We start from the raw sequence: 23,733 nt of genomic DNA, 5'->3' as shown, positions 1-23,733 counted from the left end.
AACTAATTACACTAAAAGGTTTCAGAATTGTAAGCATTTCTAAAAAGGAAATAACATAGCGTGAAATTGAGAAATAATATTTAACATTCTATTTCATCGTTACTGACAAAAAAAAAAAGCTCATTTGTAACATTGTAAACCTTGCTTCTGACATTCTTGCTATTACTAAAAATAGTACAAATTCCAACATTATGCCAATACCAACACCAATAACAATAAGCTGATAATTATTGTCATGTTTCAGAGCATTAATTTTCGAAAATGTATACATATTCAAATCTTTAAGTAAATTCGGGTATCAAAATACTAAAATGTACAGTGTGGAAAAATAGATATTCATGCTTTAAATTGGCTAAAGATCACATTTAGCAAAATTATTTTAGATTACTGATTATGAAATTATTATTTAAAGACTAACTTCGTGTGAAAATCATATGACAGCAAAAGCAATTTACAAGTAAAAATAAAGCAAATAAAGATTAACAATTTATCCAAAATATAAATTTAAAAAACAATTATAATGTTTAGTACTAACTGATAATAATGGTATATATTGTGCATCACTAATTTTGTGTGCTCATAACAGGGGGCATATAGTACCACATAACAAGCTCTGAACTTTTGACTCAATGAAAAAGTGTTATGATGACTATGTAATTTTAATGAAAACAATAATGTGACAGAAAATTTAAAATAGAAGCAATGTGACTAGTGGCCTCAGAATTTTAGACCCCACTGTACAAGGGCCACACATGGCTTTCAACACTGTGCAAGCCCCATTAATTCAATACGCCACTCAAATGTTCCTTTCATGATTAAAATTGAATGACAATGAAAGTGACAACCTGCCAATCTAAACATGCGCTCAAGCCAAGAGAAGCAGTGTGTGCCGTTAACATGCAAATGTGGAAACACAGGCCATATTTACAATCTGAACCTGCACCCTCTGCAGGCTTGACTTGACACACAGATCCAAACTCATCCTAGGACTATAAAATACAACAAAAAAACTGAGGACAGTTTTGAGTATGTGGTGCATTTAAGCAATCAGAAGTACGACCTGAACCAGATCAGCCACGTGTCATTAATAACTGAACATCTAAAAGTGCCAATGACAATATTGCCAGCGTCGCTCACTATCGAAACTCATGTACATAATCACTCACTAATAATATGGAGTTGGACTTTCTATTTGATAGTATTCAGCTGCATCAGGAGGATCACTTGACTCCTCTAATGTCATAGCGTTATTGTATCATTGTTCATTAACAGTTTAACTCTACTTATCTAAGCTTTACTTACCTCAATAAAGTTTAAGTATATCGGATTGTGTTAGTATGGGTGGTGATAAAGGGTGCACTGGTTGAGATATGTCATTAGAGAAGAGTTAGTAGTGAAGATAGTGTACTACTAACCCATTTTTCTTAGGATTTCTAATCTTAAAAACTTAATTTACATAATCGTTTAATAATCAAAGGGAGTTTGTGCACGCGACTGTGTCTGTCAGCGGGTGAGCATTAACAGCCCCACCAACTCAGTTCCCTGCTGAGTTAATGGCCCTACCAACTCTCTTCACAGCCTCCGACAACAACCAACCACTCTGTGTGCCATTCAGAACTGAACTGAAAATGTTTTTTAAGTTAAAATTCAGTTCCTAAATTCAAATCAGTGTAGCAAATGAGAACCAGGACACAAATACAAACATCATGGTGCTTACGTGAATGCACAGTGGAGAATGACATAGGAGAGAAGAATTGTGGAATAAAGTCGTACATTTTTGTTGTTTTTTTCAAATTTTACGTAGTGTTATGAAGTGACGAAAATACTTTCTATGCACAATGTCCTTTAAACCGTTATAGGCCTTGAATGTGGTAGTTGAGTTGCTGTCTACGCAGGGGGACATCAATTATTTTTTAACTCTTAACTTTTAACTTTTTAACGTGTTCCGAAGATGAAAAGTCTTACAGGTTTGAGTGAGTGATTAATAACAGTATTTGAATTTTTAGGTGAATTATCCCTTAAACTGAGTGAAAGTGGAGCAGGTAGAGATGGTGTGATTGAGTTAAGATGGGGGTGAATTTGCATACTCACGCATTATGCATATATATTAAAATAATTAAGTGTGTAGTAATATTGAAGAATGAAAAAATTATTTTATCGGACAAAACATTATATCATTTTGATCAAAGTAATTACCAAGCAATAAAATCAGGGACTAAATTCTGGACCAATTCTGCACAACCTTGCAACCAAGAATTTAAACTAATGCAAACATTGATCTGAAAGACACATATCACACACTCCATCATCTATTAATCCATCATGGAATCATTTTGCTGGGTTTCATGTAAATAAATAATCGATAAATGACAAATCAAATCAGAACGAGAAGACTGAGCAGTCTGTGTTAATTGAGCATTCATCTTTTTCTCATTGCAGATGACAAGCGTTCCTGCACAAAAAACACTTTCCGTGGCAAGGCCTGAAGGGACAAATACTCATCGTACACCTTCACAAAGTCACTCCACGAATTGCATCCTAATTCAGTCTATTGCAATTCTTCACGTTTGCGTAGCACAGCTGCTCAAAGTTTCAAATTGATTTTCTGCCAAAAAAATGGGGTTTTGCAGTACATGACCAGGAATCTGTAAGAAATGTCAGTGACAACATTTGATTAGACTGGCTTTGTTCAATCTGAATGGTTAGATTGGATTTCAAGTAGTTTTTTCATCATATGGGATACAATATGACTGTAACTAGTTCATTTACTCACTCACTCACGTGGCATTTGTGAATGAGAAAGACAGTTTCAAAAAGAAAATATGCATGAATACTAGGCCAGGGCTCAAATTTAGGGGGATGGCAACCCCCTGCTTGAAAAAAATTACAATAAGCATCTTCCTTACCATCCCCTTTGATTTATTGATATTGTGTATTATGTACAACTCGTGATGCAAATGAAATGTTAACATTTTCTATTTAAGATCATTTACAAACAAATTCACAGTAACTGGCCAATCAGAACTCACTATAACAAGTTGAAGCTATTCATTTTCGTGCAAAACGTTTGAAGCTCAACTTTTTAAGTTCTTTAAAAAAAAAAGACATCATAGTATTGTGTTGTATGTGAAATTTTGAGGGACTGAGAGACAAGAGTTGATATTATCGAGTATGTCAACTTTCCAAAGAGAGAGCAAAAGCATTTAATTAATTATATTAGAATTAGCATATTAGAGTCATTCATATGGACTTAATGGATTTGAATGATTCAATAAATCATTAATTAAAACAGAGACTTGCTGCCACCTACTGGCGTTTTTTTTTTAATCCATGACAGGACTAAACCCATCAAGGTGCCAGCACAAAAACACATCTAGCAATATATTGTTTAATTATCAATACTAACCAAAACTTATCAATTTCAGGCCCTCAGAAGAAACAGAAATCTAATTAAGAATAGTTTATTAAATAAAGCTAATTCTTCATTAAATAAAAAAACGAAACTTTTTTTTTTTTTAAATTAGATATTTTGTAATCATTATGCAAAATTATCTAAAGGACCCATTCCCCCACCAAAAGAAAAATTGACCACACCATTTATTTTTAAAATTCAACCACTGCCAATTTAAAATACTCATTTAAAATAAATAAATAAAAAAACAACTATATTAATCATGCCCTGACTGTGCATAAATTCCCTGTACTAATTTATTAAGAGCAGATGGAGTGGTTCACAGATGACACATTGTTGAGTTTGAAGACAGCTAGACGGAGTACAAAAGACTAGGTCTCAAAATGCATTTCTATTTGATGCATTTTAAAGTTATCCTACTTAGAATTTAATGCTCGAAATGTGCTCATAATGCACAAAAAAAGAGAACAAGCCATGACTTAAAATCACAATTTAAATAAAGCATAGATGTCCTGTGTTAATGACTCCAAAGTCTATATTCAGTTGTACAGCCAAAATACATATGTGTGCGTGTGTGTGTGTGTGTGTGTGTGTGTGTGTGTGTGTGTGTGTGTGTGTGTGTGTGTGTGTGTTTGTTTGAAAAACAAACCCGATTTATGTACAACTACTAGCAAATCTCAACCAAACACTAGATTGTGCTTTAGCTTACAATAGCTTATTGGGAAGAAAAAATGATTTAGGAAAATGAAACCTATTTCAGCCATTCTTTGATCATTTCCAAAAGAGAAGTGATGAGCTCAGGCCTCAGTGCATCTTTTCACCTTCACAATTTCGAGAACATTTCAAAATAAAGCCTAAGAGATTGAAGAGATGGATTCTGAAATAGACTGATGGATGAAACACATTGAAAATTACATCTCTGAACTACAAAAATCTTGGAGAGGGAAACTGGAATAATCTGCATGTGATTGTTTAGCACACTGGTGGGCTAACACAACTTTGGGGCTCAGCACAAAAATTGTGTGCAGCTCTTCTGATGCTCTAACTTATGACATGATAAAAGACTCTGCTGGTTATGAATAAACACATGCAATACTAAGAACCACTGGTCCTCACAATCACTTGAAAAAGAAATGAAGTGAAATGAAATAGGTATATGTGCTTGCAAAAACAGGCAACTCTGCCAGTCATTAAGAGATTTATGTTTTCTGCTGTCCATGGAAAGATTCTAAAGATTCTAAAGGTTACTGCACATGTAGTAAACACGTGCACTAACCAGAACTATTGACTCTCACTTTTGATTTATGATTTATGTTAAAAGATTCTGCTATTCACAGAGTAAAAACATGATATCCATGATCCTTGACTCTCATTATTATTTGAAAAAAGAAATAATAACATAACCTAAAATAAATAATACAAAAACAATAATAATAATTGTGGTAAATGCGTGTGCAAAAACAGTTAAGAATACACAGGCAATTTTGAATGACTTGTGAATGAGTTTTTTTACTTGTTAATTGTAACCTAGCCAAAATGGTTCAGATTAAGCACACTGCACAAAAGGCAATGGACAAAAGTAAATGGATTTGCACAAAAGAACAACAAATGAAATAGTATTCAATACAATTTTATAACAGTGCGATAGATGTCACATATGACCACATATTCCTTCAGCCAGGAAAGCCAACTCTCAAGAAGTTCCACTGATGCTGCGGTTCACCGCGTATGTTTCTATCATTAATGCTGTCTCTCTTTCTAGTCACTATTATACACTCCCATTTTGTTAGCTCAGTCTCCTGTGACGGTGCGGGCCCCAGAAACAAACCTAACGATCATTTACTGTACCTTCAACCCACCATTGGCTGGCATTTCTTATAGTCTTGTGGCGTGGCGGCGTAATGGGAACGATTCCAGCGGAGAGGACAGAACAGTACGAACAATAGAAAATGGAGGCCTTAGGCACAATGACAAAAAGGAAAGTATGACTTCTCCACATGAATGAGCAAGCACACAGACAGCAGCAATTCACTTCAGCGTGTTTTAATTTCAAGGCGTATTACCCTGAAGTTTAAAATGTAATGCTTAATCACTTACACGCATCTATAAAGACATGCAAGTTGTGTATAATATGTCCGAATGATACCTCCTGCTCCTCTGTGCAAATCTGTATGAACCTGAGGCTGTGACATGACGACGCGGTGCTCAAAGCGCCATCCTCACCTCACAGTATCTGTGTATCCGGCTAACCTTTTCAGGAGCCTTGTAAACAATTCTCCTCCTTCAAATGGCAACAAGGCTCTCAGCTTGAATTACTTTTTCCATTCATATACCAAATCTCTGCCAGCACCGTATCGTAGGCGGCTAATTCACACATGCCTCAAAGCGGACACTGATATATAACTATGACATATGACATCAGGGGCTAGTTTACCACATCTTTCCCACACACATTATGCAGAGATTTAAACTAGTACTTGTAGTGCTATGAATACAGATTAGAACCAGACACGCTCTCTTTAAGTCTTCCTTAAACACATTTATTTATTTATCTATTTATTTAATTAGCACCATATCACTCTCTCTGCTGAAAGTCACCTTAATGAGAGGGATAAATTGAAATCCGTTACAAATTTTCTTCATGGTTAACAATGCAAGAAATTAGCGAATGCAATTACTTTCAAGCACAATTTGATTACAGGGAAATAAATGGATACTGAATACCAACATATTCACACAAACTCCTGTCAGGAGGCCAGGAGGTAATTCACATGTGAAGGGACTTCACTATATCGAAAAATCCAATGCGCAACAACAATAACAGCAACAACAACAAAAAAAAAAAAATCAATGCATGAAAATTACTGTTTTAAAGTCCGGATCCTGACTTCAGATGATGGTTCGAGGCTTTAGCTCACAAAGGGAGCTTAAGATTAATGAACATCCAACAGGATGGCTCCTCTGACTTCATTAGGGAGTCTGTGATGCAGCAAACGGCATCGTTTTATGATATTTACCCCCACATCTGGCACCATGACAGCCTGATGGATTACGTTAGCGTGTTTATCCTGACAGGGGACATTAAAATAAGAGTTTGTTTGTTTATTTTGCACTGGCCTGAATCTTTTTTTGTGTTTGTGTATGAGATCGACCAGTCTTACGGAATCATATTATTCCAGTTCACTGCAAAAAATTTTTGCTCCGGCCCAATGGTAATTCTAACTTCAAGGCCCTCGACTATCCAATGCAATATTCAAAGTACCCCCTCCAGATATTTCCGGTATTTCTACTAATTATGACAAAGCTGCTTGTTTTTAAATATTTTATTGATATATACAATCAATTAACATGGTTAATTTAATAGAGTAAATAAATTAGCAATTTATTTTGTCATTCTAGAAGTTATGTTCTCCTGAACGATAAAACGATTATTTGGAGTTTATTTTTTTGAATTTTATTTTAAATGAGTAATACATTTTTGCATTTATTAATACTTCTTAAATCAATTTAAATATAATAAATCTGTCTGATTTTCTAAGAAAATGAAGAAAATATCGCAAAACACATGAAGTAGCCTTTAAAACATAAGCTAATGCAACTTACATAAAAAAAGAACCCACTGAGGAGCTATAAAAATCAACAAAAGCATAAAGTGTGAAATGAAAATTAAAGGGCTCTGCTATTGCATCAGCAATCAACTCAAAGGCTTCCTCTTTGAAATCACTTCATATTCTAAACCCTTAGTTCGTAAAAGAAAAAGAGCGCTTTGTGTGTCTGCCCAGATTAAAATTAAAGTATGACTTCAGTATATTCTTCTGAAATGTTCTTGAGGATATTGTTTCAGCACATGATCTACACAGGACTGACATTTGATTGCTATAGTGAGGCAAACTCTCTAAAGTTCAGAGAGAATATTGACCTTCATAACTCTGGGAAAGAGGTACGCTGCTTGAATGCAAAGCAAGATTCGTCTTCTTGATTCATCCAGCTTACATTAGTTCAAGCTTATTATTGCTCCTTACAAAGGATTATTGCTGAACTACACATGCCACGTATGGTTTCATCCGCAGTATTAAAAAAAAAATCACATGCATTTAAATTCAACCAGCATGGTTGAGAATCTTCTCCATTCATTTGGCGCCACCGTCAGATTTTCTGTCACCTCAGAAGACAATAGATATTTCCATACTGACTCACCGTCTAGGGGTCAACTAGGATGGAAAAAGTAATTACGTTAAAGTAATTGTAGATGATTGCTTTAAGGAGCCTCAGTTATAAGGGCTCCAGACTGCAAATAAAAGGGAAAAATTGCAACAGCACTTAAAAATCTATAGTCTGGACAACTTGTTATCATCTTGTGAAGTGCCATTACTTAATAACATCTTTACAGTGTGAGTTATTTCCTGCATGCGCATGGCTCTTTGATCCAGAGTGAGTACACAACTGACCCCTTCACTGAATCACTGAATCCACTGAATAATTTTTTTGTATTCAACAGCAATTTGTTGCTATGGGTATGATGTAAAAGTATGGGCTACTATACGTTTACAAGGTAAAAATATTAAAATATTTGATAACAAAAATTACATTGTCTGGCATAATGCGATCAAACTGTAAGGCTGAATCAAAAGAAAACATTTTGACATATTGTATTCATAATCAACACAATATGTGACGTTTTTCCAGATATTTTCAGATGTATAAATATTATTACAAAACACAGTGACATTTAAATGATCCATAATAATAAAATAATACAATTTGCACAGGTTAAAATAATAAAGACTAACAGCCACAAATGGGAAGGCTAAAATGTAGATATGTAGTTGTTAACAAAAAAAGAATATTTTTATTTCATATATAAAAGTGCATACGTTGTAAAAAAAGAAAAAAAAAGAAAAAGCCCTTTCACACAAGAGAATCCATTCTCAGATCAGTCCAAGCTCCCACAATCCTCACTGCCCTGAGGAGACTAACATCCTGAGGTGTGAAGCTTTCAGTCCATGAGAACCAGATAAAAAAATAAAAACCTTTAAAATCTATAAAAAATAAAAACTTTTACAGATACACTCTGAATGTGTTTTTGTGTGCATTTGACGTAATTTAATATTAAATAGATGACACGAGTGTATAGCACCATCTAATGGTATTAGAGGCCCTCACAGCAGCACCAGCTATTCTGTAATCTGTGAGCAAAACAACTCACTGCATTCCTCTGAGGAGCTCATTTGTGGTTGTTGAATTCATGATACCCCATGTTCTATTATTAGAAATAACCTAAACACGCATACAAGATCTAAACCTTTACTCTTTACTTTGAAAGTGTTTTAATACATATTTAATTGAATTTAATGGAGGAGGAAACTAAAACGACCTAAATTCATTCATACCTAAAGTCAACAAACTGACCTTCAAGCAGCATAGTTATGTAAAAAATAACTATTTTAAAATAATTTTCCTTGATATTAATCCTTGATATCGTGATGCTAGTTATTGATTCAAATTAATTACTAGAAAAGTATTTGTGTGAGACACATAGTTTGAACTAACAGTTTTGAAGTAACACCAAAAAAAGAACATTCTCTCATTATTTACTTCTCCTTTCTCACTCTTTCTTCTATTTAGCACAAATGAAAATATTCTGAATAATGCTAACAGTTAATGGTAGCAAATAACTTCCAGGCTGGTGTACTTCAGTGGCTACTATCAACTGCTTGGTTACCATCATTCTTCAAAATATCTTCTTTTGGGTTCTCCAAAAAATAAAAATAAAAATAAAATAAATAAATAAATACATGCAGGTTTGGAACAAGTGAGTAACTGATGACATAATCCTCTTCTTTATAGATGATTTGATACAGTTTATTAGTAAATGAAGATAGTGACTTAACAGGCAACGTCTCATTGTTCCTGTTAGCAGCATAAAAACAAAACAGTTATTCAGCTTTTGAATAAATCATACACAGGAAGCGAGCAACACTCCCATCCCAATTACAATCACTGGAGCCATAACTGTAAGTCTGTGCAGGCTGAGCCCTCAGTTCAGCATGAACTCACTGACTTCACTGAGTTCTGAACTGTACGCTAAAATATATGAAGTCATTCACGCCATCTACGCCTTGTTAATTATTACGGTAGTGCCGTAGTTTTGTCACATCATCCGCTTGCATTGTATATCAGGCAAAAGCCGCAACATCTGGCCAATTAGCTGCAGTCATAACCTTAATCAATTGTACAGATCCAACCCAATTTACCCTCTGAATGCAAACGATTCAAGTGCATGTCATTGTTCTACAACCGCACACAAAAGACATATTAATAAATAACCGCATTTGTAGTCTTAAATCAAAACACAGTAACTTGCTTTTTTGTTCAGCACAAGTTTCTTTACAAAGACTATCTTAACTCTAAAACAAAGAAGGCAAGTCATAACCAAACAGATGTTCCTTGTAAAGAATAAAAGCAGTTATATGTGCACATCTCTGTTTGTTTTTATGAGTATGTGTGCGTGTGTCTCTTCGTGAAATCCTCCACAAACATGTATGTGCATCTGCTTGAAATTTTGGCCACAGCTGAAGCAGGTGTGAGCAAAATCACACCATTCTATTTTCTAATGAGTTTGGGGTCTATGGCCGGCAGTGACTGAAGTGAAATCCAGCGCTCTCCGGGCCTTACACCCTCTAATAACAGCCATCTGTCTTCATGACTGTCTGCTCTACAGGCTCAGGGGAAGGAGGAAGAGCGAAAATAAGAAATGAGTGGATATACACTTTCAAAAATTATTTTCAACAAAAAATTACAGCAATATTTGTTTTGTTTTTATAATGAACAAAGTAGAGAAAGGGCAGAGATGCAGGATGTTTATAAATGATACAGACATTTTTTTTTATTAAACTCCAAACTGTCCAGAGCTCAACAATATGTTTTTTTGATTCGTTTTGTTTTTTGTGGCTATTCAGATTGAGTTACTTTTACTTTCTCTGTTCTAAAACACACGCACAACTGGTTCATTTTATATTTATTTTACAACAATAAATATTACTAGTTAATATATAAATGTTAATATACTATTCATAATCCTATATTATTCATATAAATAAAAAAAAGAATAACATTTCCAAAAACAATTGATTATCTTAATACTGTGTCCTTTAAGTGATATGAACTGATGCTAATTCATCTAACTTTTCCCTGCAATCCCTAAACCTTCCAGACTGTCCCATTGTTCCCTGGTTTACATGTGCAACCAACAAATAATCTGTGCTCATTTATGAACATTAGTAAACAAATTTATGATGGATTAGTAAACACACACAATGACGGTAGCTCCCGTCTCATCAGCGAGCAGCTCTCAGGGGTCAGCAGTGCTGATGAGCTGTGTGATGGGGTCCTGAGCTCTCTCATCATGCTGTTCAAGGTCAGATCAGGTCAGAGCACTGACTCAGACAGGTTAAACACACAACCGAACCGTGTCTGACTCTACGCTATCTAATTTCCTGTGCATCACAGTGATTTCATCCTCCTCTCACCTCTTGTTTGAGAACCACCCTACCCTCGCTGTGTAGGTGAGTAGTGCCACCCACATCCCCTCTTTGCATATGTGTATTATGCATTGATTTGATTTACAAGAAAATGACACACGGACCACGAATGTAACATTTTGAAGGGTTACTCCACACCAAAACGAGCTTTGTTCATCAACAATTTAGGATATTTTGGATGAGAACTAGGAGGTTCATGACTGCCCTATTGACTGCCCAGAAAAGTATGAAAGACATCATCAAAAAAAGTCCATCTGTCCATCTATTCTAGTTGCTTCATAAAACACAGATTGAACCACTGATGGCAGATGAACTATTCTGAAGATATCTTTCATACTTTTCTGGGCCTCAACAGTGTTCACTGGCAATCAATGGGACAGTCACAGTTTTCATCTAAAAATATCTTAAATTGTGTTCTGAAGATGAACAAAGCTTTTTGAACAACATGGGTGTAAGTGATTAATGACAACATTTCAATTTTGGGGTGGAGTAACTCTTTAAAGCAGCAGTTTCCACGATCACAAAAGGAATGAATGGGGAAAGCTGCTGGAAAAGTTTAATTATGGAAAAGAGCAGCTTAAACAATCTTCGAAATATCGTCTTTTGTGCTTTGCAGCATAAAAAAAAGTCATCCAAGTCTGGAGAGAATGACATGAGGGTCAGTAAGTGATGAAATTTCGTTTTTGTACAAACTATTCTGAAGAAGACGAGATTTAGCGAGATTCTGCGATCTAGAGTCAAACAAGGTATATACTATAGGCAATCACCAAGAGAAAAAGTGTGTGATGAAATAAAAAGAAGATAAGGGTGCAGAAAAGAGGTTATATGCACAATCACTTACACACACACACAGGGTCGTTTGCTCTTATTTCTTGAGCACTGGCCACTCACTGCACATAGTGAGTGTCCCTTCATACACACCATTCTGTCTTCACCTCTTCACCTCAATATAATACTCTCATCCTCCCATCAAATCAGAGGAATCAACTACTCCTCAGCCAATGCACCTCTTCTTACCCTTCACTTCCCCCACCCACCCCTCTCAGTTCATTTTATTTACTCTTTATCAGAAAGTACTCAGACCGGCTTCTGTATGTTGAATGACCATTTCATACACTGAATCAATTCTTGAGGTCATGTGCTACTACTGACAACTGACGAAACCAACTTTTATCACATATACATTTAAAATGTACAGGCTTACCTCCTGTAAATCAGTGAATCGGGCACTGCGGCCCACGTTTAGACAGCTAAGACACAATTTCATAGGTTTAGATGTTAGGGATTTAAACAGGCCAATGATGAACTTTTCCAGTACGTCTTTAGCTTTTACTTTGCACAAATGTCACCTCATTTAAGAAAAAAAAAAAAAATCATAAAAACACTCAATTTTATGGTTTTGCTACTTCTGTTTTGGATGCATTTCAAGAGTGCATTTTCTGGAACTCCCCTCCCAAAAAATGACCTTGGCCATTATATACAGAACAGATATTTCATTAGCCTACAGGACTCCCACTACATGCTGATGAAACACTAACACTACATACTAATGTCCTAAAATCTGAATAGCCATGACAGAGAGGGGAGAGGAAGCAAGAGGAGGGTTTTCTCTGTCTACTGCAATCTTTATATCAGACAGAAAGAGAGAGAGCACACAATCCCTACAGGGACTGAAAAATCGATACAAACGCTCTTCTATGAATGCAAAGCAGGGCCACATGAAAAGTTTTGTTGAACATCAGCAATTCCAAAAAAATGTTGCTAATAAACTTTGCGCTTCTGCAGACTAATCAAAACATTAGCATTTATTAGAAAGTCATACACAAGAACAAATACGAAATTGCCACTGAAAGAGCTTCTGTCGCTAAATGTACTAAAGACATTTTGCTTGACTGCTTTTAAACCACCCAAAGTCCAAGAAAGTAAAATATGGAAACACAATGCTAAAATATTAACATGGTTATTAAGAGCGGAGCATGGCACACACATACACGGATGCACCTTGAATCATTTACTAGTCTGAGGGCAAAAAGAGCCTCAGGCTTACGGCGCATTTCAAGAACAAATGAAACCACGACACGGTCAAACAGGCAGAAATAAGTCTCTTAAACTTGTCTGTAAAGCAGACGTTTTTGTCTAAAGAAAATTTGCAAACAAAATGTAAAAAAAGAAATGAAATAAAAATTAAAACAAAATGAGACGGAATACTTTTTTGCCTCACTTGAGCTTAACTTCGAAGTTAAAGTTTAATTATAAAAGGTTATTTTAGTTAGCTAAAACTAAAACCATAAAAACCACCTCAAAAATGATTTAATAAAACCATAACATTTAATTTTACGTAGACATACAAAACATTTACAAAATACAAAAAGAAAAATTACAAACTAATTCAAAAGCCTATGCTTGGAAACAGATTGTCAGAGTATTTTACTATACTATACACTTAATTCGTAAAATAAAAAATAACATTAAACTAGTAATATTTGAAAGCTAAATGTATTTGCTTGTATACGTTTAAAAAATAAACAGTATAAACCTATGAGGACTGAATAAGAATTGATTTTAAAAAATAAACACAAAAATAATTGTTGAAAAGTGTCAGGTAAATGGTGCTCCATAAGCTTTTAATACAAAAACTGCGTAAGCATCAATGGAACTGAAATATGAATTTACACTGGAAAAAAGAGGGCTTTGACTCTTCAATTCAGTAGTCCATCACACGGCACTGGTGTAAAGTGTTTATGTGTCACTCCTCATGACATGATACTGTAGCTGACTATCACAACCATCAGCTGCTGTTGCAGAACCAGAAGAGCAGCGTGGGTGGCTGTTGTTGGCTGTCACGCTCAGAGGAAAAAACCTTTCCGTGCTCCATTTTTTCTTTACTCTCAAAAGCTTTACAGCACATTTATAACTCAATCTTACTCACTGAATCTTTAATTCGTGTTATTTCTGAATTGTTAGCTTGTTGCCAGAAGCAAGTATGTTTTCTTGCTCGTCATCAAAAGCTGCTACATATAGCCAAACATCTGCCTCTCGCTTCATATCGCAGAGACGGAGAGCAGCCAGTGTCTTTGTACTCACAGATGCTGCTTTCTGCCTTACAACAGGTCTATACAAAGCTGAGAGGGGAAAATCAGCGACACCAATTTGCATAATGAGGGGAAGTTCTGTGGTGGCCACCTTCAATATCTGGACTCTCAGCTCAGCTCTGAAGCAAAGGCCAAACCTGAAATTTAAAATGGAAATGGGCTGATGCCTGTGAATGCCTTAGATGTGTTAGGTGAAATGGCTTTCAGATGGATATAAAATGATGGTAGGCGTTGATAGTGAACCTATACTGACATGATCTGCATTGTCTCCATAGAAACAGGATGAAACCATAGTCACAGCACTGGTGCAAATACTACCAATTCATTCAGACTCTACACCCACTGGGAATAAAAACTACCAACTTCCAAAACTTGGCCCCGCAGTTTTATACAAATGCCCAACGGATGCAAAACACTCTGTCATTTCTGCATTTCTAAGACTCTTATAATGCAAATTTGAAGTTCTAACGTCATTATTTATTTTTTTAATCAATACAGCACCTGGCATCCTCCTCTTCAATTATTTAATTAAAACGCGCACCTCTGGGTCAGTCTGTAAACTCTTTCTGCCAATTTACAGGTTGTAAAAGAGCAGAGAAATCCACTTGGCATATTATGTAAAAATTATGCACACTTGTTTATCAGGCTTTGTTTTGACAAATGCCCTTGCTGTCATAGTCATCTGCACACACACAATACAGGAATGTGCAATGAGCAAAAGAATGTTTCATATTAATCAGGATACTTAATCTTTATGAGAATAACAGTAATAATGTGATCATCCGCAATGTGGATTATGATGAGGCTGCATTAATGCATCTTGTGTCCCTTTGTCATGAATGTGTTAGTGAAAGAGATTTTGATCCTCAGAATTTAGTCTAAGTGTTTCCATTTAGTCTAATTTTTTTTCCATTGCATTTAAAAATGCTTGTGGAGCAAGTGGGAATTCAGATTTTCATCCATTTTACATACATATACATATACATATACATATACATATACATATACATATACATACGTATAGTATGTGTTTGTGTATGTGTGTGTGTGTGTATGTAATATTTTAACATATTTTTAAATATTATATTATATGCATACTATTATACTATTATTTTTGTGATATGCATGCATTTTATATAAAATATTAATAACATATTTTAATTATATTTATTCATACAACGTATAAACACTATAACCCACATACTACCATTACACACACTGAAAGACACAAAAACAGTAAATATTAATATAAAAACATTTAATTGCATCACTTTTTGCTTTACTAAAACACCAAGACAAAGAGATTGTAACAATGTACAGCAAACAAATGCATTTCAGTTTAGCTTTTAAAGTCCTCCAGTTCATCCATCCTGCTGCCAAGTACATTTACAAACGCTGGGCTTAATTATCTAAAATGAGTGTAAATGGTTACCATTAAATGGAGAAAACTGTAAGTGCAAGAAGCTCAGGTACAATCCAAACACACTCAGTCATCAAATCTGTTCTTTCCCTACAGTAAACCTTTATTCAAAATCAATATTTGTTTCAGGTTTTGCTCCAGTTGTTGATTATTAAGCCCAAAAGACATATTCTGTTCTGTTTTGAGCCCTATGTGAAGCTGGATCCACATCAGAAGACTAGCAGCGTTACTAGCAGAGTCAGACTCTTTGGAGCAGATGCACAGAGAGTACCTCAATCAATCAAGTTAGACCTAAAACAAAGTATACAGGTCTGTCTAACACACACAAACTTGTAGATCAGCATCTGTTCCTGTCGACACACCATTTGAAAAACTCGAAGAAGCTCGGGCTCCAGACCTAAACATACTGTTGCATTTGAATGACAGTTGTGTGGTTTTACCTGTGTTCCTATCTGGGAGGATACAGCAGCGTTGTTGCACTATGCTCAGCAGCACCTGTCAGGTGGGGAGAAAGATAGAGGCATCAGGGGAGGAGGAAGAGAAACAGAGAAATAAAAAAGAAAATGAGAACGAGCATGCATGAATGCGCGTGCAGTCTAAACAGCCATTAATTACAGGCTGGGGCTGTCAGGTTTGGAAAGCGTTAAGTGGCCCCCAGGTTTCCCTGCTGTGTGTATGTACGAGGCAGGAACGGCTGTGTGGGTGAATAATTTTATACTGAGAATCTCTTTACATGGGTGTTAGCGGAGAAAGAAGCCAAAACAGGAGATTAGAGCACAAATTTGTTCACTGGAATAAAACAGAGGCTTTTCTACACACTAAATGCTCAAATCCGACACCATTTGCATGTACATGAGATCAGGAAAGTGTGTATTATAGTAGAGTACTGGGATAAATCTCTCATTCATGCTGAATCAGATGTAACTCGACCACGCTCTTGTTCCATAATTCCTTCCAAAATCCAGTCTTTACTCCAACTTTGTGTTTTTCTGTAAGTTCTCATGGTATTTGCATGTATTCAAGGCCACCATTAAATATTACTCATTAAACTTCAAATAACAATGCTATATAATCATCATATGCAGATGATGTATGAAAGTATCAATATGAGCAAATAACATGACATTTGATTATGATTACTGATATGCATAATATTGGCAAAAGTATTGGGACACCCCATTCATCTTAACAGGCTTGAGGTTCATAAAGCGAAGTTCAAAAAGAAATGACTGTCTGCAGAAAAGCCAGCTGAACACCTGTGAGCCATACAGACCTTGAGCCAAAAAAATGTGGCAACATAATTAACTTGTTTAAAAATTGTACTTCCGTCTATGTTTCAACAGTTTTGAAAGTCTCTAAAATTACTCATAAGTAAAAGTCACTGTTATTTGACGATATTTATTGGCTCAAGGTCTGCATCTGAAATCACACCGGATGTGTTCAGATCTGGACTGGGCTTTCTGAAGACCATTCGAGTTCTTCCACACTGACTGAAACAAACATTTCTTTGTGAACATTGTCATGTTAGAATAGAAAAGGGTCCCGTTCAAACTTTGTACTTCTGTAAATCTGTTCTAACTTGTTCATTGGAAGAAGGTGTCCCAATATTTTTGGCAATACAGTGACAGAAACACAATGCAAGTTATGAAGATCAGATTTTATGTGCTATCCTTCACACTCTGAGCCTTTTACATTGCTCTTATTTTACAGTTATGCCGAATTGAACATAAAAAACAATAAATCAATCTCTATTTAACTGCATTTCACATCTGCAGTCAAGCAGAACAAATTTACCCTACTAAAGCATATTAGAATGCCGCTGCCATCTAGTGACCGGGTGGTATAGGTACTAGACGTTTCAATACGTGTGTCAGCAGGGAAAGCATCAGTGCAGCATTTCCACAATACAGCTTAAAGTACAAATTGGAAAACAGTTCGATGAACCAATTATAATTTTCCATCCAATATAACTGATGTTATTTATTTACATTTTCATTATTTACTATGATGATTTAACACATAACGAAGAATAGAACAGAACAGAATAGAATAGTCTTTGGTCTTGCTGAGCATCTGATGATTCAGACTGGAGGATTCAGGTGCGCAGAGGCTCTACACAGCACACAAAAGAAGGAGCTATTAACCGATCAGCTGGAAAATTATCACTTGTGTGTTGGCAGAGATAAAATAAAGTAGACAGAGGACTATTGGGTTTAGTGTGAGAGAGACCGAGTGTGATGGAAAGAGAGAGAAAGAGAGTGAAATTAAGTGTGCGCAATGTAGATGAAAGAAAAGAGAAGAATGTGCCACAATCCCTCATTCCCAAAATAAATGGTCTACATCTTCCATGAATGTATTTAGCTCACTGGAGGGAGATTACGAAAAAGAGATTAACATTTATGAAATAAGCTAAATCGGGAATCTGATTAGAACGGAGTCTAAACAATTCATATTAGCATTTGGCTGCAGGAGATGTAGCAAACACAGAATGTACGCATTCAGAAGTCAAGAGTGAGGAAGGCTGAATTTATTATGTGCATAAATTGACTAAGTTTACTAAATTTCAACCTTAAGTTAAACCTTACACGTAGTCGAGTAATTCTGAAAAAGAAAATAGCATTCATCGTGAAGTCCCATTCGCACACAAGAACAGCAACTATAAAGATATGCCAATAAAGTAAAAAAAAAATTCTAATTTTATGACAATGTCAATGGTTTTATGATTCTTCAGCTGGAAATAAAAAATGTAAATAATTCCAAGTTCCTCTGTGCCATTATTGTTGTGGTTGGGAATTTTCCTTATTCTCACAGAATTAGAACAATTATTAAAACTTTATAGCAACCATTACAGCTTTTGATCTTTGATGTGAAAGGGCCTTAAGAGGTCATGACATACGATGTGTATTTGTATTTAAAATTGCAAGACAGAGTATGTGTTGCAAGACAGTGGCATGAAAAAAACACAAGGTCTAATTAACTTTCACCATGTTTTAAAAAACAAAAGTAGAGTTTTACAAACTAAATTATTTTTATAAAAATAATCCACACATTTACTTAAATAATCATATTAGAGCTGCTTTAAAGCAGGACTGAACTCCGTTTGCATCACTAAATCATAATTTGCCTGTTTAACACTGTAAAGCTGCTTTACTCTGTTTTGTATAAAATGCTATGTAAGGTGCTTTGAATTCATGTCATTCGTGTAGACTAATTATAGTGCAATAAAGCCATGTCGCTGAAATGCATTGAAACAGAATCTCAGGTGAACTTAAATGAGTTCAACATTTGCTCAAGACTTAACTTTAGAGCTGCAGCTCTCTGTCCAAAGTCTGCATCCTCGAGACTACATCCTCAGAATGCTAATCAAGCTGTGGAACCTGCGCTTACAATTCAGATGAGCCATCAGAGAGTGAGAGAGAGAGAGAACTGAAATTGAAATCAAGAGGTAAGGAAGGAGAGAGAGAGAGAAATTTCACGCAAGAGCAATTTCAAGGTTCCCCTGCACAGAACAGACATCACACACTGCATCCTGAACTAAAGCTCAAAAGTCAAATCAAACTCAACGCAGCCAATCAGAGAGAAAGTGCTGACCAGTTGGTGCACAAGGACACGGGAGTCCTGCTGATATTGACCAACACGACCTTGCACTGATTCACATTTTAAGATTCTTAAGCAGACCTGCTATATTCTGCTGACTGTGTTATTCCTTCAAAAACGTATTAGAGTTAGGTTTATTTGTGATCATTCTATATTATCTTACATTCAGTTATTTAAATGATTGCTATCAGATTTTATGCTTTTAAAAAGACGCTTCTCATGCTAACCAAGGCAGCATTCATTTGAACAACAAATAGATTACAATTTAAAATAATTCTTTTGCATTTAAATATATTTTAGAAAGGTTTTTCTTATTCCTGTGATGGCAAAGCTGAATTACCAACAGCCCTTACTGCAGTATTCAGTGTCACGTGATCCTTCAGAAGTCATTCTAATATACAGATCTTATAAAATTACTTATTATTAGCGATGTTGGAAACAGTTGTGCTGCTTAATATTAATACAGAAAAACTATTACAATATTGCAAATAACCAGGAAATTCACACCAGTCTGATGCATCAATTCCTTACATAAACCTGATTTCAACACCTCAGATAAAAACTGTGAGATTTTCCATTGTATTCATCACATCTGAACATTTTTGAGATGGAGACTCTTTTTAAGCTAGAAAATCTCAGCAAGACCAAAGATGCTGTTAACTTTATCAGCACTGCAACCCAAGCTCTCACAGAAACAGCCAAGTAATAAAGAAATGAGGTCGGTGTCGTGTGGGTACCTGCGCTGGCATCATACGGCACAAAATGAAATTGACTGTTTTCTGTAGAGTTAATGAACCTCCACACTCCCCTGAGCTCCGGGTGCAGGGGAACTGACACAGAGGAGCTGGCAACCCAGAGCTCATTTTTCTGCCCAAACTAAAGTGCACTGTCACGTTCAATGTTCTGCTTAGTTGCTTGTGACGAGTATAAAGTGAGAAGAGTACAAAAAAAAGAAAGCAACGAACTCATAAACCCAAGGGCTTCCCTCTCATCTCAGATAACACATATGAGTTCACCCAGCAAATACAAATAAAAAAGTCAATTAAAACTTATCTAACCACTTGAGACAGTCAACATATGTCATTAGAAGTCATGGTTAAAAATCTTTTATTTTGGATTCTGAGAGTGAGTTTTACCAATATGGAAATAAAAGAAAGCAAGCTCTTTTCTATGATTCGCCAATGATCCCTTTTTTCATAATACATTAAATATATTGTGTGATGGAGAACCCGTCTGTACAATAATCATTGCCCCAGCTGACCCTCTTACCACAGGACATGCAGCTGGCTCATGAATCATGATAGTGTGTGTGTGTGTGTGTGTGTGTGTGAGAGAGAGAAATTTCTGTGTAATCAGTGTGTGTACACTCACGGTGTGCTTAATCAGTGTGTATATAATCAGTGTGCGTCTAATCGCAGCTCTCTAAATGACTAAATAGCTCCAACTGTCACAATCAGGAAAAAAAAAAACACTCCACCACACAAGCAGACATTCTCTGGGGTTGCTCTGTGTGTGCATGTGTGTGCACATCTTAGGCCTCCAGAACGCTTTTTTCATGAACCTCTTAATTCCCAGAGTAATTGGGGGAAGGAGGAGCTCTGAGACAGCAGCGCTAATTACAGTGTTTTCTGGAGAAATGTTTCACGCTGTGGGCCAAGAAATACAGCAAGATTAAACAGTTTTAACCTACAGTCAGGGATCAAAAGGTCAGAAATCACAGGAAGGGTGAGAGGTTTTAACCCTGAATTTACTTTGTTATTATTTTTTTAGTTTACAGTATCAGACTCCAATGATGTAAAAAAAAAAATATTTTGAAATCTTCATATTTTATAAGTGTATCTACTTAAAACCCAACAGGCAACAGTGTTATTTTTATCTCTAAACTTATTAATTAGCTTTTAATTAATTAGATTAATTACATTTTTATGTTAATTTCAGTTTATTTTAGCAATTCTGTCATGGTTTATTCTATTTATTTTTAGTATTTTAGTTTTATTTTTGTACTTTTATTTCAATTAATGAAAAAAACACAGCTATTTCTATTCTATAGGTGATAAAGTTACCCAATGTTTATGTATATTATGTTGTTTATACTATTCCATATTATAAACAATAAAACACTAAACCTAAAATGACTTATTTTAAGTAATTCAATTGAATTAGGCATCACACAGTATTGTACAGCATTAAAATGGATGTTTGATCTGAGATATGCAAAAGATTACAGTTTAACTATTTTTTTTATTATTCACATTTTTAAGGTTTATTTTAAGTGCTACATAATGCAAAAAAAAAAATCTAAACATAGAAATAGAGGAAATGAGCATGAACCATAAAATGTTTGACTGATTTAAATAATCTCTATTAACAACTAACCGATATGGTAACAATCCGTCAATGTCAATCTGATATTTTAATCTTACTTAATGTATATTTTTCAAGATATCGTGATCTCTGAGACCTCAAACATGAGGGTTATATACAGTAAGTGAGGGTTTGTGGTTGAAGACATGCAACCCACTGACCTTGAGTTCATTCATTTGTTCAATCATTCATTTTCATGTCATTCTCTCGCTATTTCCTACTTATCTTGCCGGGCAGCAAAGCTTCCACAGAAGCACTAACACATGCATGCATAATGAATGGGAGAAGCAACTACACAAAGCTTACACGCACACTCAGAAACGCTAAGTTTAGCTGCCATTCAAGTTGATGACACAAGCACACATGAAAAGCAAGAAAAGCATCTTGCGGCTCTATGTCCATGAGTTCTCCTGTCATAACACGTTTCATAGTTCCAGATATGAGCTAAAAATAAAGGTAATCCCATGGAGTGTTTTATTCAAAAGGCTTCACTTCCAAGACAACTAGGGAAAGAACAATAGAGTAACTTGCATTATGAAGCACACCATAACCTGTAGTAGGTATGGACTTTGGAAATTGGTCAAATGTGCAGTTTAGAGCTCATTAAAGGAAAAAAAAAAATACTGCAAATATTGCAACTGACCAATTAAACCAGCATTAAACTCTAATCACAGTTTGGAAACTGCTAGTACTAAATAATAGTGAAGTGATCAACAATAATTGAACAAATTGCTCGTCACTGATTGCATCCCAAGTAACTAGAACAAAATTCCACGCTTGCATTAAACCAATTTGCAGTCAAGTCATTGAACTGAATTATCAATGCTTAAAGATATTTACAAGTAATGTTGCTATAGGCTATAAAAAGCTTTAATAAACTCTAAGCATGGACCACAGAACCCTTCTGATCCCCAGTTAAACGTGCTGTCTTTCAGCATAAGTGCAAGATACAGAGAAGGCTGATTCTGCCAGTCTGAGTTATTTCTGTAGAGCCGGTGTTTGAAACTGCAAATGAATGCTGCACCCTGCACTTACATTGACAGACAGCTGCATCTGGGAAGCTTTGTACTGCATCTGCTGCTGGCTTATGTAATATGTTTAAAATGGGCATCTTAGAGTCATTTTAGAGAACAGCTTAGATAATGGATGCATATTTTGTCAAATTTGCTCTCTAGCGGACACACACAGACACACACACACATTTGCAATGTAGGAAGCAACCTTGGAATCCTTAAGCTTTTCCAGCAAAAGCTACACACTCACACAGCTACAGTCTTTCGCTATTGACCCAACAGCACAATTACATCTCATCTGGACTGAGGTGTGAGTATCAGCTCAACTCAGGTGAAAACTATTTGTTTAACTGTAATAGGTTAGTCCTCATATTGAATAATTATGTTATGGCCAATAACTCATAAATGAATGCTGATTAAATTCCAGGCTATTTGTTCTTAATAAATTAAAGGAGAATACTACATCTAAATGTAATTGTTATAAATGCTACAGTTGGCTTCCTTTTATAAATGTACATTATATTGATTTTGGCATTTGCAAAAGATCACATTTAACAGTGTTAATAAAGTCTTAGTGTCTTTAAAGAGTATCTGCACGCACAATTAAACATCCAATATCATCTGATTCTCATAAAGTGTCTGAAAAGTGCAACAGAGAGAAATTTGCCACCCTAAATTATCAGATTTGCAGTTGATCAATTAAACTGTTTCATTTATCAAAATTTTGAATTTGACCAATATCCAAGGATAGATATAACCTAATACTGGATGAATATAAACTGCGCCAATAGGCTACAGTTTGCATAGTAACCTACACACTGCAAAATGTTGTTTTAGATATACATATTTAATTTCGCATGCATAATAGGACTGGATAATTAACCGTTTTTAAAATTGCACTCGGCAGTAATAAATAAAGATGTTGTTTGCAAGTCATGATCAGTGTTCAAGAATGTTAAATAGCTTAAATAGTTAAATTACAGGTTAAATAAACTTTATTTCTGTCAAATCTAGAAAAGCAAATGTTTTGGTAGAATCCACTTGAAATACGACAGGTGAAAGTGTCACGCCTTCCCTCGGCAGGTGAGTGATGTAATGCCGAGCTCCGCATCCCGCGTTTTCTTCTGCACGTTTCAAGAAGCAAGCATGCACATGAACGTACCTTCTTCCACGCTGACATTCTAGGTTTTCCTTGAGCTTGCGGCTACATGGTGAGGACGGCGGCGAAGTTTTGAGAGTGCATGTGCTCGGCAGTCGCCGCCCCGCGGGTGCAGATGCGGCGCTCCCCGGAGCT

At 35.6% G+C, this 23,733-nt stretch overlaps 1 protein-coding gene across 3 annotated transcripts in view; it reads right to left on the bottom strand.

Annotated features, from left to right (window-relative positions):
- Positions 1 to 23,728, bottom strand: part of dlgap2a (discs, large (Drosophila) homolog-associated protein 2a) — a 119,150-nt gene extending 95,422 nt beyond the window's left edge. Inside the window, exons 1-2 of one of the 3 annotated variants that reach the window (XM_043263441.1) lie at positions 23,602 to 23,728; positions 15,906 to 15,960 (exon numbers count right to left, since the gene is read on the bottom strand). In XM_043263441.1, coding sequence (XP_043119376.1) covers positions 15,906 to 15,960; positions 23,602 to 23,619 — 73 coding nt within the window. In that variant the 5' untranslated portion in view covers positions 23,620 to 23,728. The remainder of the gene's footprint in view (positions 1 to 15,905; positions 15,961 to 23,601) is intronic. The other 2 variants (XM_043263440.1, XM_043263445.1) reach the window with 2 other exon arrangements.
- Between the last annotated feature and the right edge of the window lie 5 nt (positions 23,729 to 23,733).

Source organism: Puntigrus tetrazona, chromosome 17, assembly GCF_018831695.1.
Source record: "Puntigrus tetrazona isolate hp1 chromosome 17, ASM1883169v1, whole genome shotgun sequence".
NCBI lineage: Eukaryota > Metazoa > Chordata > Actinopteri > Cypriniformes > Cyprinidae > Puntigrus > Puntigrus tetrazona.
This window is presented reverse-complemented; position numbering and strand designations above follow the sequence as displayed.